The sequence below is a fragment of the Lissotriton vulgaris genome, chromosome 11 (assembly GCF_964263255.1).
Source record: "Lissotriton vulgaris chromosome 11, aLisVul1.2, whole genome shotgun sequence".
Taxonomy (NCBI): domain Eukaryota; kingdom Metazoa; phylum Chordata; class Amphibia; order Caudata; family Salamandridae; genus Lissotriton; species Lissotriton vulgaris.
The window spans coordinates 977,725,357-977,742,255 of record NC_141699.1 but is presented as its reverse complement, the minus strand read 5'-3'; the positions used below and the strand labels follow the sequence as shown (position 1 = coordinate 977,742,255).

At 38.8% G+C, this 16,899-nt stretch overlaps 1 protein-coding gene across 36 annotated transcripts in view; it reads left to right on the top strand.

The window, feature by feature from the left end:
* Positions 1-16,899, top strand: part of MBNL1 (muscleblind like splicing regulator 1) — a 375,400-nt gene that overhangs the window by 354,267 nt on the left and 4,234 nt on the right. For all 36 annotated transcript variants that reach the window (XM_086944188.1, XM_086944179.1, XM_086944185.1 and 33 more), the window contains one exon: positions 6,435-6,508. In XM_086944188.1, the coding sequence (XP_086800314.1) occupies positions 6,435-6,466 (32 nt within the window). In that variant the 3' untranslated portion in view covers positions 6,467-6,508. The remainder of the gene's footprint in view (positions 1-6,434; positions 6,509-16,899) is intronic.

Genomic DNA, 16,899 nt, shown 5'->3' with positions numbered 1-16,899 from the left:
CTGGGAGGCTGTAATTTAAGCCTACTGAGTAAAAACACCTAACAGGCGGTGTCGCCATGGGACGTTAAAAAATGAGACAAGGAGGTACTAAGGATGGGACTACTAAGCCAATTTACCAATGAACAGCCACAGTTTACAGTGGACATTGACACAAGCCAATGAAAAATATTGGTGGGCAGTGAGTGGAGCTTCAAGTCCCTACCTGAATACAACATGCCTCTCAGAGCAGCTCATGCACTGCCCAGGCTAAAAAATAAATTTGAAAACACCGGAATGCGGCTTGGATGTTTTTATTGAAAAAAAAAATAAACCTACAGTAAGAGCATGCCTAGCCAAAAATAGGGAATGCCCTCTCCCCCAAATCAGTAGGAATTCACTTCTCTAACCAGAAATGCTAAATAAATGCATGTATTGCACTCTCCTCCCTATAATTGGAACTGGACTGCTTTAATTGCAGCAGTTCTAGTGCTCCAAGAATAAGATAGACCTTTTTTCAGCATGTTTCAAATGTACTGACTGCACAGTTTCAGTCTGGCATCACATTATAAAGAACTGCAGTTCTACTGTTGGTTATTTATATTTCTTAGGAATCAAGCAAATAAACGTAAACAAAATATGCATGCATAATTTAAGAGGCACATGACAGACATTTGTCAACTGATATTGTCAAAATGTGTACACTACCCACTTTTTGAAATTTACAGTTATGAAGCCATCTATGGTATATTGCTATAAAAATGTCTAATAAATAAATGTAAATCTTAAAAGCCTTGTCACATCTCTCTCATTGTGTATGTTACATGTAAGTCATATCTGACATTCTATTAGAAAAATCATAGACAATCAAGTTATTCAAATATAATTTTAGGTTAAGCAGCCCACACCCTGTGTGGGGGGTTTATTCTGCAATGCAATCAAATTACAAAAAATCACAAAAAAACTAACTACGATTTCTGATGATAGTAATACACCTAGTATATTTATAAGTTTCATTTAAAGCATCATGCAATATTGATAGTTTCTATTAATTTTCACCGAGGTTTTAAAAATTAAACTAAATATCTTTGTATCTGACATATATTTAACAGTATATACTATATAAGCAAGTTCTTTCAATAGCTTTTGAGACTCCTGTCCCAATTTCTGGCTCCAATATTCCTCAAATAACTTATATTTCTTTGCCATCACTCATAGTTGTCATTGTTTGTCTTTTTTCATGCAAAATAACATCGTAATCCCCTCCTGTTGTCAGTGGCCATGTCCTCTATGTAAGCTGTCTCCAGTTATTAAAAAGTGTTGAATGTAGGCTCTCCATCGTTTGCCAGAATCTTGATGCCATTGTGGCCAGTGTTTTGTAAAACCCTCAAAGTTAGTATCTGTGGAGGATTGCTTCTATATCAAGGAGTCAGGTTAGTCTTTAAAGACAATTTCTGTGGTTCGTGTTGTATTTTTTTACACAACAAGGGACTATAGCACATGTTTAAGTTAGTAGCATTTGGGATATTCGTTTAATTTCTACTATGAGGGAAATGCTTTGGTCCCTCTAGTATACACAATACGACTCATATGGGAAGTTACAATGATTCTGAATTTCAGTTTTACAATATTTACATTACATTCAAATATTATTAAAACAGGCATTCCCAAAATGTATTTGGCACTGTGCATACAGGCACATCCTGTTCATCATCCGTACGAGCAGTTTCTGTCTAACAATTGCATCTTGACTGAGGTATAATTCAGTAGGCACAATTTCTTGTAGGCGAGTACTTGTATGTTTTTTCCGGGATGTTGGAGGGTCAGATTAACTCCCCCCTCCAACATATGTCCAAGCAGTTTCTGTCAAACATTTGCATATTTGAAGAGGTGCAATTGAATCTGCACAGTACTTGTGTGTTTTAGGATGCTGGAGGGACACATGCCTATGTTTCCACATGGGTAGTACACTTATTTTTATTGATCCCTATTTGTTGGGCTGTTTTGAGGTTATTTCTCTGTAAAATAACTTTCACAAATTTCCAGTTAAACCGGTCTTGACTCTTGAAAATGAATTATTTGATTGCAGACATATTTGTCATTCTTTGCTTGTGCAAAGATTCAGACCTTAAAATATATATCCTATCAGCAGAAATTCTTATTTTTAAAAAAAATATTTCACAGTCCCACCTGAGCAGCAGAAGTGAAATCCATATTTTGTTGTATGGTGCAAAAGGAAAAGGAATTTTGTTGCTAACCCATGCTGGTGTACACGGCCATTTTCATTACTGTTGGTTGGTTGGTATATAATTGTGTTTTGTGTCCTTTATGCAGTAAGGGAATCCTCCAGGGGGGTCTGTTTACTGTAGCTAGATCTAGGAAACTTAATTTCTAAATTCCTCCAGTTTACGCAAATCAAATGCTATAGTTGAGCAGAGCAGTAGTATGTACGTTGATCAGGGATGGCTATCCCTCCCTCATTTAACTTTTGGCACACCGTATGAAGTCATTTATTGTTCAATTATTTTCTTTGAAGCAGTCTGTGTTTACCTATATAGGCATTGTGGTTAAATTTAAATGATGTAGACTGTTACTCTAAGATTCTCTCTGGTTAAGAAAGGTGTTATTCCATTTATCCAGGGCTTGGAGTCCATGAGTAATGTCATTGTCTAGGCATTTCATGACTTTTTTTATTTTCATTCTAGTAAATAGGAAACTTGGATTTGGAAGTTTTCTTTGGAACCTAATACAGGTTGATTTTATTTTACCTCTGAAATTAACTCTGGTATCCAAGATGTGTAGTTTTCTAAGTAGAATAGGAAAACCTCAGCAAACATTTCCAAATTGCAGTAATTTGAACATATGTTAACTGCAGATATCTTGCCTGAATTCCAGATTAGTTGCACAATGGTTCCATGGTTAATTTGGAAAGTTAGGTGACAAGGGATAGCAGTGTCTCATACCACTCTGGATTTGCACAATGTTGGAGAGGAGGCTGTGTATTTTAATTTCACCTCTTGGATTACAAAAAACAAACATTGATCATTCTGTGTAGGCCTCATCATCTACCTATCAGTGTTTCCTTTAGAAAACTTATGATGATTAGTCCTTATGATTTTTGGGCATCTAATGAAAGTAGCATCGGTTTCTTAATCATTTGTAGATTAAAGGTTCATATTATTGGAAAGTTTTAAAAACAAAAATGTAACCATGCATAACAAATGCAATTTGTTTAATTGTTGCTTATGAAAAAAGCATGTCAAGTTTAGTGCAGATGCGTCCGGTGGGGATGCCAAAAAAGGAGTGGTAAAAAATAGAATTTTTTGTATTCATTTTAAACTTGGAGTCTTAGGTCCCGATTACGAGTTTGGCAGACAGGGTTACCTCATCACAATCATGACGGATATCCCGTCCGCCAAATAACAATTCCATTATATTCTATGACACTTGTAATACGGTGGATATCTTGTACATTTGTGACGGAGTACCCCCTCTGCCAAACTCTTAATCAGGCCCTTTGTTCTTTCATATAAACAACTGCTGAGCAGAATTACACCTACCGTGTTACGAAAGTAAATCTTTGTAAGAAAATGCCTTTGTTTACTTTGATGTAAATTCATTGAGTCATTTTTGAGGAATTATCATTTTTTTATTATTGAAGTCAGGGAGTTGTGAGAGGGAAAAAGATAGACCTAGCCAGACCATTACTTTGCGGATGACTACTAACCCGAATTTAATACATATTCAGATCTGTTTGGGCAAGGGAGCTTTTTCTCAAGTATATAGATCAAAGATTGAGCTGCTGACCTGCATCTTCCTGATTTACAGACAACATCTTCTGAAAAATGTTGTGGCAACCATTAAAGGACTCGGGGACTTGGTCCCAGAATCCTTAAATAAAATCAGTAAGAGCCATAAAGGGCTTATTTTCATTCCCTGATCCCCTTGACCAAACCAGGCCCTCCTTTAAATCTTCTTTAAATAAAATGCTGATCTGGCAGCAGTTTGATTACCTCAGAAATAGTATTGTGACCCCCCAGATTTCGCCTCCAATGTCCTCAACTCAGCCACAGATTCTCTGAACCCAAGGAAAGAAGGTCTTGGGGCCTTGTTTGACGTCCCTGCACTTATTCTGCATGTTTTGCAGAAGGTCCAACCTGAGTCTGTAAGGGTTCGCAATGATGGTAGTGTCTGCAAACCCTGAAAAACCTTCAAAAACAGGGCCTTGCTGAAGGCCAGACCCTGAATCCATGGCATACTGGGCGCAGGAAACTCTTGGATGTAATATAATATAATAATTGTAAAAATAAAGTTAAGATTAGCTTTGTTTATAAAAAATGTACGTAGGTTTGAAAAAATTAAAAAAATTGTAACATAAGTTTATACAATTCAGAAAGTCTTTTTGATCAGATATTTGAATGTATTAATCTGTTAATGTTGTGTACACAACACCACTCTAAGCTTATCAGTTCATCTCTAGTATTTATATTAGCTCACAATACACTCTAGTATTCATAGTTGATTCACATCATTCCATTTTTTGTTCTTACTATTAAAAGTCTTTCTATCAGTGATTGCAGTCAGCATTCCAAACATTGCATTGGTGAGTCATTTTGAGATGTAAATCCAGTGCTATAAATAACTTTATGTGATGTTATTGTCATCTGTAAATGTGCACTTGTAAATACTTTTAATGGCTGCAAAACTTCACAGCACAAAGATTACTCTTCCGTCCCAAAGCAGCTGGTAAAATTGATGTAACAAAAAATGGTACCTGACTACATAAACTAAACAAACAGTGAGTAGAAAATATATTTCTCTCATGGGTTACAAATTCAGCTATTTATTAACCAGATATTTGGCTTTGAAACATTTCATTACATTTTTGTTCAATTTACTTGTTTTAAGTTCGAACATGACTTGTTCTGAGAAATACAGAAATTAAGAAAGTGTTTAATAAATATTGTAGTTCTTGGTAAGAGCAGGCCACCCTCATGTACATCTGATCCTTTTAAATATTTGATAGGACAAGTGTGGAATATTAGGCGGATATAGACGCACACCAAAAGAAGAATAGGGGTAGTCACTACAGTATTATATAACAATATGGTATTTTAAATATTTTAGCAGAACTATTGAATAGCTAAATATTGTGAAGGTAAATATCATTTTCTTTTCTTAGCTCTACATCTAACCACTTTTAAGGTATATGTTTCATAAATGTGGAGTTAAGAGTAGAATAATTCCACCTAGAGTTGCTGAATTTTCTTTGTTCATTACTCCGACAAACGTATTTGTGTGAAATGGCAATAGCTAAGGCACATGGAGTCAGGCGAGTTATGAAAGTGGTTAAGATCTGATCCAAACTTCAATGGATGTAACTCATCCATAGTATGAAGGTTTGAGTATGGTATTGATATCAGCATTGCGAATACCTATTTTCTTCTCTCTTTGGTACGTGTCTTTCTTCTTTTTTTCATGTGTTTTTTTCTTGACCTTTACTCTTGTTTTTCTTTTGTTAATTACAGAATGTGATGATATGTATTAATAGTTGACCTAATTCTGTAAGATTTTATGAGCCCTCTGACTCAGATAACACATTACACATTAGATCACAATTTATGATGTCTTTAAGGTTGGCATAAGAGGTAGGTAGAACTGGAACCTGACAAGAGAAAAACTAGAAATGCAGCTCAATGTTACATGCTAAATGTAACGCAAATATGCAAAGAATAACTATAAAACAGTCGGCTCCTTTCAGGGTCCAAGGACATGACCCCTCTTAGAGGTCAACTAAACCCCCTTTCGAAATAAACAAAAGCATTGCTCTAAATCAAAAAGTCTATGGAAAGTTGAATACTACAGATAATCTACTAGCTAGATTACTGCAATTTCAAGCATCATGAACAAGGGTCTCTGACCTGGTTAAACCCGTGGGTAAACTTCTGAATGGAAAACAAGAGGAGAGGAAAGAAGTCTGTGATAATTAACAAATGCTGTACATGAGAGAATATACATACCAAAAAATGTGACTGTTGTTTGAGACACTTTTTCTTATAGTAAGCATATATACCCATTCTCATCTTCCAGGTTTCTTTATTTTTACAGTAAAATAGATATTTGTGGATTCAGAGTCAATTTGACATTTTGTGCTACTTGAAAAATAATGAAAAAATAATGATGTGTAGGTCAACAAAAAGTACATCTCCTTAATTATTTGTGTGCATGAACTAATGGAACTGCTACCTTCTTTCACTTTGTAAACTGCTTACAACCATTTAGAGTTGTCAACTGTAGTTAATGTACATTTGCTTCTTTTCATTTTATTTCATACTTTATTGGCGATAGCTGATTAACAATGCAACCAGAGTGATTTGGACCCAGTACATTGTTACGGTGTAGCTGTTGGGAGTTTACATATATCTGGGTCTCATTTTCCAAATATTTGTTTTCCTTAGATTCCCATAATATCTGCAGAGCATCTGACTAACCACAAGTATGTTACACAGATGTAGACATTCTTCACCAAACAGTAAGTGTTGGGGTATTAAATTCCAGAATGTTCTAATTGTGTGTGAGAATACTTTTGCACTCTAACAGTACTTTCTGAGTGTTTCGTACAAGTTGATAAAAACAACCAAAGGATCACTTGCCGTAAGGAAATGAGAAGAGTTTGAAATCGTACAAAAAAATTCATGCTCCAAGGAACTAGGAGGAGAAATAAATAAAATCGGATACATCCACTTAAAGGGAAAAAGCAGAGGAACACGATATTAGTTGGGACTGTGATGGCATCAGAAGTGCCTTGCATAAACAATTCACATCCTACTTCAATAATCAGTACAATGACTATTTAATAGCCCATCCACCAATCAGTAGATAGTATATTGTCATTGTTAGCATTATTATTTATCCCAGAGCTTCAGAAAGAAAATGTGGCTTATTAAATATTTGAATGTATACACAACATTTTTCACAATGATTCCAGCAGACCAATTAGACAGAAATTATGATTGTAAAATAGAACGAGTCAGGATTTGTTATCAGAAGGTGCATCATATTTAAACATAATAAACACATAAATCTATAAAAACATAGCCAGAATAGAAGATAATTTTACTGACTCTTGCATAGGGTGGTGTTTAGTCTTAGCATCATGTTTGATATATCTCCCACTGCATACCCTACTTTAATTATAAAATACAGCCATTTCATCTTCAATATCATGCTAAGAACATATTCTATATGTAGAACTACCTTTGGGGGTTCTTAAGAGATTGATTGATACTAATCCTTTTGATCATAATTGAATTGCAATTCTTTATATAGAAGTAGACAAGCTCGTTGTGTTAAATCTTTGAATAGAATTCTCATTAATAATGTTGGAAAATTGTTCCCATGCATGTTCCTAAAATGAAACCAGGTACCATAGTCTCTTATTTTTTAATGCAATACCATGACATAATCCCAGTGGCCGAAAATTATGACATTTCAGTCATTACTTGTGTTTTATACACTTTACAGTTTAAGTATTGTCCGCCTATAGATCAGGTTAGTTTTAGCGTCTCATTACAAACCAGCTCGAAATTGATGCTGTAATACTGGCGCCACACATACAGATTCTAGCCAGTAGGTTCACCACACCTGTGAAACATCATGTGTGTCCAGGCCTGTAAATGTGCTGGGCCAAGATTTACCAGATCCTGTTCTACTTGTTTCAGCATTCCAGTCCTATTTTTATACACACATTACTCCTGTTTTAGTAAGCAGGAAACATTAACAGGTATTAATTCCTTTTTACTTTGCATATTTCTGCACCAACTGAAAAATATAATCAGGTGGGGTAGTATCCCGAAAGGGCAATCCTTCACCAAGCTCATCATGGTGCCCTTAGTGTGGTCTTTACTAACGAGTTAAATATTGTTTTTAATTTTTGATCTAACTGTTAATTTGATGTTTTAGATTCAGTGCATACCCACCATTGATGAGCAGCAGAGCACACTACTAAGAATCTTGTTATTATAGCAGTTTCTTTTCAAAAAAGACCTGCAATGTCTACATCATGTTTGTATGTGGGGCTGATTAGAGAAAGTTTTACAGAAACATACATTTAGTGGCGTGGTGTTAACATGTAATTTTGACTATACAGGGCATCATAGTTCATTGACCAAGCCCATTCATTTTATTACTAACCAAGACACATATTCACATTTTACAGTTTGCTGCACAGTGATATAACATGAGATGCATGTGCTTTGCACACAGTTCTAGTCCTACATGTGCATACTATGTTTTGCCTAGTCAACTCCACTATGCATCTCCTTAATACTTGAAAAGAATTGACAAATGTAGAGAACTATCAGTGTAGTTCAGAGGTCCATCATGGTGATATTTGAGCTGTAAAATAGATTGGATAGACAGTGCTGCGGAAAAATAATAAAATAGTTGTCCAGAATTATAAGTATGATGTTTTGCTGTCCACATGTGGATGCTACAACAGCAAAAGGAAAAAAATGTTTGTTGAGCAGTAAGGGGAGATTATTTCAGAATGAACTAGAAACAAAACAAAGATCTATCGTTGGATTCAGATGCCGAATTAACCTATTGAAAAATTAATGGATGCAGAAAACTGATAATTTGCAGTTGTTGGTACTCTTTATGTGTTCTGAGGGACATGCTTGAATTTTGATTCCGATGGATACATCTATCCTACGATTCCTGTCCTTTAGAATATCTCCAGATGCTACACTGGATCTGGGGAACTACAACAGCAGTGCTCCCATGGACCAGCTTGTGGTGTCATGGAGCTCCATGTTGGCTCCATATCGCCCCAGAAGTGATGCCACAATAAAGCATCACCCTTACAGGCTGACCTCAATTTTGCTCTTGCTGTGATGCTGATCTAGAGCTCTGAAAATCTAAAAATATTTTAGACTGTACTCTAGGGAATGATGTTCACTACAAAAACTACAGACTTCAAGCCATGCCAGGACTGCAGAAAATAGATATCAGTCACATATCCTCCGTAGGTGTGTCTTAGGTGCCTGGGCTCTAATCACAGCTCTTTTTCATGCAACAATTGTGCAATTATGCACCTGAAAGTGATCTGGGACCTGGAGATGATTCTCTGCATTGATGAACACCAGATAAGATTGTGGTTGAAGCACAGGCCATGCTTCTGCTCAAAGTAGAGGGCCAGTCTTGTCTGCCGACAATTGCTGTTAACATTCCACATCCTACTGTAAGTCTTCTGGTAAGGACAAGCCTATGTCAAAACATAAGACAAAGCTTGACTCTACCCCATTCTGCCACTCTTTAACAAGAGAAAATGGTGCAAGGGTTTCAAGACAAACATTACACCCCTTTGAAGTCCTTTTACCTGAACCAATTTCTCAGCTGTTCCTGACACAGCCTCATTTGACTGAGCCTTCAGCAGATAGTGACTTCAAACAGGCCAAACTGCAGGGGCCTGAGGTTTGATTACTACCAGCAGGTCCTGCCCTGATGCTGTCTTTCCCCTTTGGACCCATTACCGACTGATACCAATTCTGGTATGGCTCTTGTCCAGATTCCACACCCAATCCAAGCTCCATGCTGGTGTCTCTCACACTGATGCAAATACCAACTCCATTGTTGCCAGTAGAAGACCGGGTGCTGATGCCCATGTTGAACCCCTGAACAACAGTGGCCCAAACATGGCTGATCTCACACAGACCAAATGACAAAGGGGTAACTAGTTTCTATACGGTTTGACTCTAATGTGAAGCCTCTACTGTGAAGTGATAATCAGCAGAAGCCCCAGTCTCTTTTTGGCTCTGATTCAAACTTGATACAAGAAACACATAGGGTCCCTCAGGACACTGATTATGAGCAGGGGGCGGAGTTACTGCCTTCCGCACAATACAAATAATGCACTGAGCTTGGATTGACAAAATGCCAGTGGTCTAGATTCCTCCTGGAAACAGAGCTTGTCTTGCCATGTGGGTCACTAACAGGAAAAAGTGCCTTGTTTGCAGTTTTGGTCCGTAGGACAACTTAGTTGCTAATTAAGCAACTGCCCTCCACTGAGACAACAATAAAAATTCTGAAAGACATTCTCCAACCAGGGTCATTGTCTTTGGAGCCCTTGCTAGTACTTAATAATGACATAATTGATGCTGTGATGTGATGGCCACATGGGCCATGCCTTGTACTTGCCCATCATTCAGCCGGCCAATAGCCTGATGACATAGACCTGCACTCCATGACTGAGCTTCCTGCCAAAACACCCTACACCTGAGAACCTAATTGCACAGTTTTTAAGTATAAAAATCCATCTTAATTACTTCCCCATCTATCATCCAGAAAGGAAATCCAAAAGGGTTGTTACATTTGGTGAAAGCATGTTTTCTTCAGAATGCCCGAGCCTTATGTCCTTAAATACAGTTTGTTTACACATGTTCTCCGGAACATGGCCAATGAGATCTTTCTGGTTTTTTCCAAAAGGCCTTAGGACTTCTCTGGCATCTGGCAAAACATGATGTGCAGGATGCAATGAAGTATGTAATTCGTGCAGGACTGGATACTACTGATTGCTTTGGCAGGACTATTGGTACCAGTGTCCTGCTTAGAAGGAAGTATGGATGAGTTGGCCAGATATTCTAGCAATGTGTAAGCATCCTTAATTTGTTTGCCCTTCGATAGGACCAGACTCTGTGGTGATTACGGAGATTCGGTGCTAGAAAGTGTTAAAGATAGTTGAGTCACTGCAAAGTCATTGAGTATTGGGTGCCAGCAATACAATTTCCCCATTAATTAATTAATTTATTTATTTATTTTGAAAGTTTCATAGAGCACGAACAAGATCCTTACGGATATCTGAGCGCTTTACAGAGTGTGAATAAGCATGCAAATGACTAATGATTAATCAAAAACGTTTGAGAAAATAGATGTAAATGGTTACAACATATAGAAAAACAATGTAAGGAGGTAACGATGCAAGGAGGTCAATATACATACAAAATACAATATAAATAGTCTCAAGCGGAAAAGTATTGCGTTACTAGATTACATGCAAAAATACAATATGAATAGTCTCAGGAGGAAAAGTATTGAGTTACCAGAATACAATAGTCAGAGTTCATGGAAATTTGGCTAAGAGGAGAGCTTTTACTTCTTTTTTGAAGGATGCTGTGGATGAGATAAGTCTGATTTCTGGAGGGAGGGCATTCCATATCCTGGGCGCCATTCCTGAGAAGGAACGTTTATAGGTTTTTTTCTTGTGGAAACTCTTAGGTTTCAAAAGAAGATTGTCTGCGCTTCTTGTCGCTCTTGATCCACCAGAGATTGTCAGTTTCTGAGCGAGATAACTGGGGGAATTGTGGTGTAAAGCTTTGTTGGTCATACAGGCCATTTTCAGATGTATTCTGGCTTCGTAGGGCAGCCAGTTTAAAACTTTTAGATCAGGAGTGATGTGTGACCTTTTTTTCGAGCCTGTGGTAAGTCAGGCTGTAGCATTAATAGAGGCTTTTAATGGTGCTATAGTTGATAGGGGGAGACCACAGAGGGCAGCACTTCCATATTCCACTCTTGGGATGACCAAGGCTTGGACTGCAGTTTTGAAATCCTTGGGAGGAAGGAAAGGTTTCAATTTAGTCAATGTAAGACAATTCAGCTGCTCTTCCAGAAGGCCAGACTATAGGCAACTTCAGACTTCCCAACTACAGAATCCAGTCCTTACCAGTTCTTTCGGGTCTGCGGACGTGGTACTGGCATACATTGTATATGGCAGCAGTGACAACAGCCGTCTAACTCCTTTCCCTACTTCAGCAGTGACCAAGCCCCTTTAGCTTATCCTCATCGGCTCACAGCAGACCAGTGGGAGAGAGGAATCAACCTTTTCTGTACTGCTGAAGATCCATTTCTTCAGACAAATGGGTTTTACAGATCTTTTAAACTTCAGGTGTTCCCCGCCACATCTTCATCCCACACCATAAGTCATTTTGAAGGAAAACCAGGCAATCTTGATGCAAGAGTTAAATAATTTACTCTCTAAGGGTGCCATCAAAAAGGTATAGAACTCAGAGAAAGGTGAGGGTTGTTATTCATATTACCTCCTTTCCCCCCGAGAAAGGACTGGGATCTCAGGCCCATCCTCGACCTTTGCCCATTTAATGCCTACCTGCAGAATGACAAATTCAAAATGCTCACAAGGGTTCATATTATTTTTGCTGTAGGCCCAGGAGACTGGTTAATGCCTTTGAAATTACAGAACACTTATTTTCATATACCTGTCCTGCTCCTATTCAGCCCCCCGTATTCATGAAAGTGATGGCAGTGGTCATTGCCCATCTTCGGAGCACATTTATTCCTGTACCTCAGTGAGTGACTGCTAAAGGTGGGCTGGCCAAACTCAGACATGGGCCACAACCAGGTGATGCCAAACTCTTGCCATTGTTGACTTTTACCATCAATGGGACAAAGTCCCACCTAATCCCCACCCGATGGACCTCCATTGATAGGGCAGTCCTTGACACAATAGCATTCAAGGCCTTTCCTCTACCATAGCAATTATCTAACATTCAGGGTATGATCCAGATGTTTGAGGGTCAGTTCTTGATTCAGGGAAAATGGTTGTGAGGCTTCTTGGTCTCATGCATCCTCCTCGTCTACTGTACCATATGGCTCATGCTGGTTCTGCAATGGAACCTCAAACCTAGTGGGCTCAGCATCAAACAGTCTATCCGATTCCATTCAGGTCTCAATGGAGATGCCTTATGATCTGCAGTGGTGACTGACAGATGACTGTCTTGCCCTCTGCAGGCCTCTCCTCCTTCCCTGTCCAGAGCTCAAATGAAAGTTTGACGGACAACGGGTATTTTTTCCTTCCTCATCCAGAGCTCTCATTTGAGAGAGATGCATCTCTACTGGATTAGGGGGAGGTGCATACTTTGGGGAGATGGAGATGAGAGACCTCTAGTCACCTGGGGAGAGCCTGCTACACATCAACCTGCTAGACCTTCTGGCAGTCTGATTGGTCCGGGCATCCTTCCTTTCATCCATCTAATCGAGGTTAGTGTAGGTTCTCTTTGACAATACTACCAGGCTGTGGTACTGCAACAAACATGAAAGAACTGAGTCCTGGGCCTAGTGCCAGGAGGCCCTGTGCCTATGGAGGTGGCTGGAACAACAAACCTCCTTCTTGTCCTCAACCGCCTAGCTTGGTCCCTGAATGCCAGAGCAAACTGAGCAGGCATTATTTGTCAGATGATCAGTGATGTCTGCATCGCGAGGTTGTGCTGGGCATCTTTGTGCTCTTGGGGAGCCCTGGCTAGATCTGTTTGCCACTGTTGACACACATCAGCAATTCTGCATGTTGGCATTTACTTCAAAGCCCATGTTAGGACACTCATTCCAACTCAATGGACCAAGCAACTCCTGCAAACATTCTGAAGATCAGGAAAAAGGGCCCAAATCATCTTAATTGCCCCAGACTGAGTCAGGAGGTTGGAGTTGCCAGAGCTACAGAGCCTAAGTATTTGCATCCAAGAAGTCTTCCACTTCATGAGGACATCCTGCTTCAACATCAGGGCAGGGTGCTGCATCCAAATATCCACAGTATACAACTAAATGCATGGAGACTGAATGATGGCAGCTAGGTGCGTTTACATTGTCACTAAGGGTGTGTTTGTTATCCTTGCTGCAAAACACCCTTCCTAAAATCCATATTCACTGGTCTATGGGGCAACTTTTTTAGTCTACTGTGGTACCCAAAACACCAGCAGATGACAAGCTCAACTTTCCATCCTTCTTTATCTGTTCTCTGCTTAGCCCAGAAACACTTTGAAATGGACATAGTAAAAGGTTACTTTTAGGCCCTTTCAGTCTATCTGTGTTTACCAGACCAACTGTCCTTATGTAAGTCTCAAGCTGTGTTACATTTTATTAAAAGGTTTAGCACATATGTTACTTCCCAAACCATTTTTGATCAGCTTAACCTAGTCATTACATTCCTTATGTACATGCCCTTCAAGTCTAAGCACAGCTGCTCCTTAAGGCTCTATATTTTGAAAACAGTATTTCTTATTGCCATTACATCAGCAAACGGAGTGAGCCATAGGTGGTACCTGTACACCCACTCTACGCTGCTTTCTTCCTGGAACAGCTGGTGTTGAGAATGCGGGTGACTCTTTTCCCTAAGGTTGTGATGGTCTTGCATGTTGGTCAATCAATCACCTTCCTAGCATTCTCCTCCCTGCTGCATCGCTTGATAGAAGAGAAACTCCATCACCCATATTGATCTTATAAATTGGTTTTTTGAAAGTTCTTTAAGTAGATATTCAGCTTTTTGTCTGCTTCTCAGGTGAAAAGTGGAGCTCTACAAAAGAGAACCCTGTCAAGGTGTATTGCCCTCTGCATTAATATCTGCTATATACTTGTAAAACAAGTAGCCTTACAAGGGTCTGAGACCCAAATACACCAGGGCCAAGGCCTCTCCAACAGCATTCACATAGGTTCGTCTGTTCTTGATGTATTCCAGGCTGTGACATGGGTGTCACTACACAATGGACAATGCACTATTGCCTAAACACCCAGGTCCGACAAGGAGGTCACTTTGATTCCTCTGTTCTGCACAACTTTTTGGTCTCAGTTCACTCTCAGACCTTCCACCTCTGGGACGTACTGCTTTGGTATCTAGTATAAAGATGAGGAATCTGCAGTTAGAAGTATCCCTCAGAAGAATAACTTGCAGACCTTCATTAACACTTTTTTCTAATCAATGCTTTATCAAGCTGCAATTCTTCCCTGCCTTTTCACCTTACTATTCTGTGGAGTGGCCTCCGCCCTTTGCATCCTAGGGTGTTGAAATGGCATGAGATCAGAACCTGTGTATATGCAGTTCCGCTCTGTCACTTCCAGGGTTCTAGTGAGCCAACTCAGAGCCGCACAATGCCTTCTGTTGCTGGAGCACTGCTTTTGAAGTTCTGTGAACCTAGCTTGGTACCTGGGTATGTTATAAAGGTGAGGAATCTGTGATTAGATAGAGTATCCTCCAGTGGAAATGAGTGACCTATCACCATCGTCATAAGGTCTCCATTATCTTGATCAGAGGTGCCAATATCTAGGTACTTCATAAACCACTGACTCTAATTTAATTTCCAACACACATTTGTATAAGATATTCTTCATTTTGAATGTCACTGGTAAATTTAGATTAGCATGGCTTTTCTCTTGGACCCAAACAATCTAATATTCCACAGCTGCTGTTCAACAAAATTTCATGAAAACAGATGGATTTATTTACATTAATCTCAATCTTTGATGCAATTAAATTTATGAAGTACAGCACTGCATATTCAGTTTGGTGCTTTCCTATTGCTGCCTTCTGATTTAGAGTCTGTGCTATAGGATACTTCATCACAAATGTGACGGGTATCTCATCCGCCATCTAAGAAGTACATTATATCCTGTGGGATTAGATAACCGTCATGTTTGTGATCAACATTCCATCCACCAAACTCTAAATCAGGCCCTTAGTTTATTTGTTTCATACTGCTATTGACAGTCATTTCTGGATTCTAACATCAACATTGTTTCCACAATACCTTTAATTGGACCTTAGTGTGAGTTTAAGCCTCAGCCATCAGACCGTTCTCTATACCAGAATTTAGCAAAAATGCTGGGTTGAGACGAGTATATCCTTAAAGGATGGCTTAGCATAATTTACCATGTTTCCTCTTTTGGCATCCACTGGTCTTTCAAGAACTGTGATATTATTTACTTGGAATGTCTTCATCTGAATCACTTGTACTCACTGTTTTAGGGCAGGCTTTGCGTGGTTTACTTTCAGTGTGCTAATTATAGTTTCAGCCTCAAACATTTTGTAGATCAAAGAGTCCAGTCTTTGTTGCATCATGCGAATGTATCTCTCTTTTTTCCACTCGGGGGCAGCAGTTCAGTACAATCAACCACCCTGCCTTTCATCTGTTTTATCTTTTGTACAACAGAAATTATTCTTGCAACTTTTTGATACAAACTCTCCTAAGAAATGGTCAACTCATTGTTTTTCCAAGAGAGGAACATGAGCTAAGGGCATCGTGTGACCCCAGGCTAATGACATTGGGGCTGCTTCACAAAAGCACACTTGAATCCAAGAAGTACTACTACAGGAATAGTCTTTTACATACCTTTATGAATTAGCCCCAAAACGGCCAACTCCCCATTAGTAAAACTGCAATGTGTGCAGAACTACTACAGCATTACTGCTTTACAGACTCAAAAATGCCATTTTGAATAGGTCCCAGTGTATTTGCAGAGGTAAGTGGGTTAAATATGGACAGTCCTTGTAAAGGATGATAGCGAACCAGTAAAAAAGTACAAATTTATAAAGTATATTTATTACTTTCTACTTTTTCTGCTATGCACAGTTATAATTGTAAGGCTCTTCATTTGTCAGTAGCTCAATCTCTAGAGATAAAATACTAAGAAAATAAATTAAATTAGTATAAATAAAGTTCAGTCTACCTTGATGTTTAGCCCATCTAAAATATTTCCTTACGGCCATACAAAAGGTTTTCTCAACAGCATGATAAATTACTCTGATTGATACTTCATATTTGTCAAGCTGTTTCAACAGTATACAAACCAGAAAGCAACTAATGAAAAAACTTCCAAATATTTATCAGGCCTCTTCCAACTTCAACAACCTGCGGCACACTTTGGGTCAATCAACAAATGCAAACTGCTAATCTTGAAATGAAGATTTTCCAGATTTTGAGGCAGTTTACTGAAAGTGGTAGGATCGAGATTATGTGAACTGGGGAATCCTCTCCAGAAGGAGCATAGACTTTTCAGAAGCCTAACCAGTTGAACGCAAACAATTCCTGCTTTAGCTGGAAACACAAAAAACGTTATGAACCCACCTGTCATTCCTCATAACCCTCT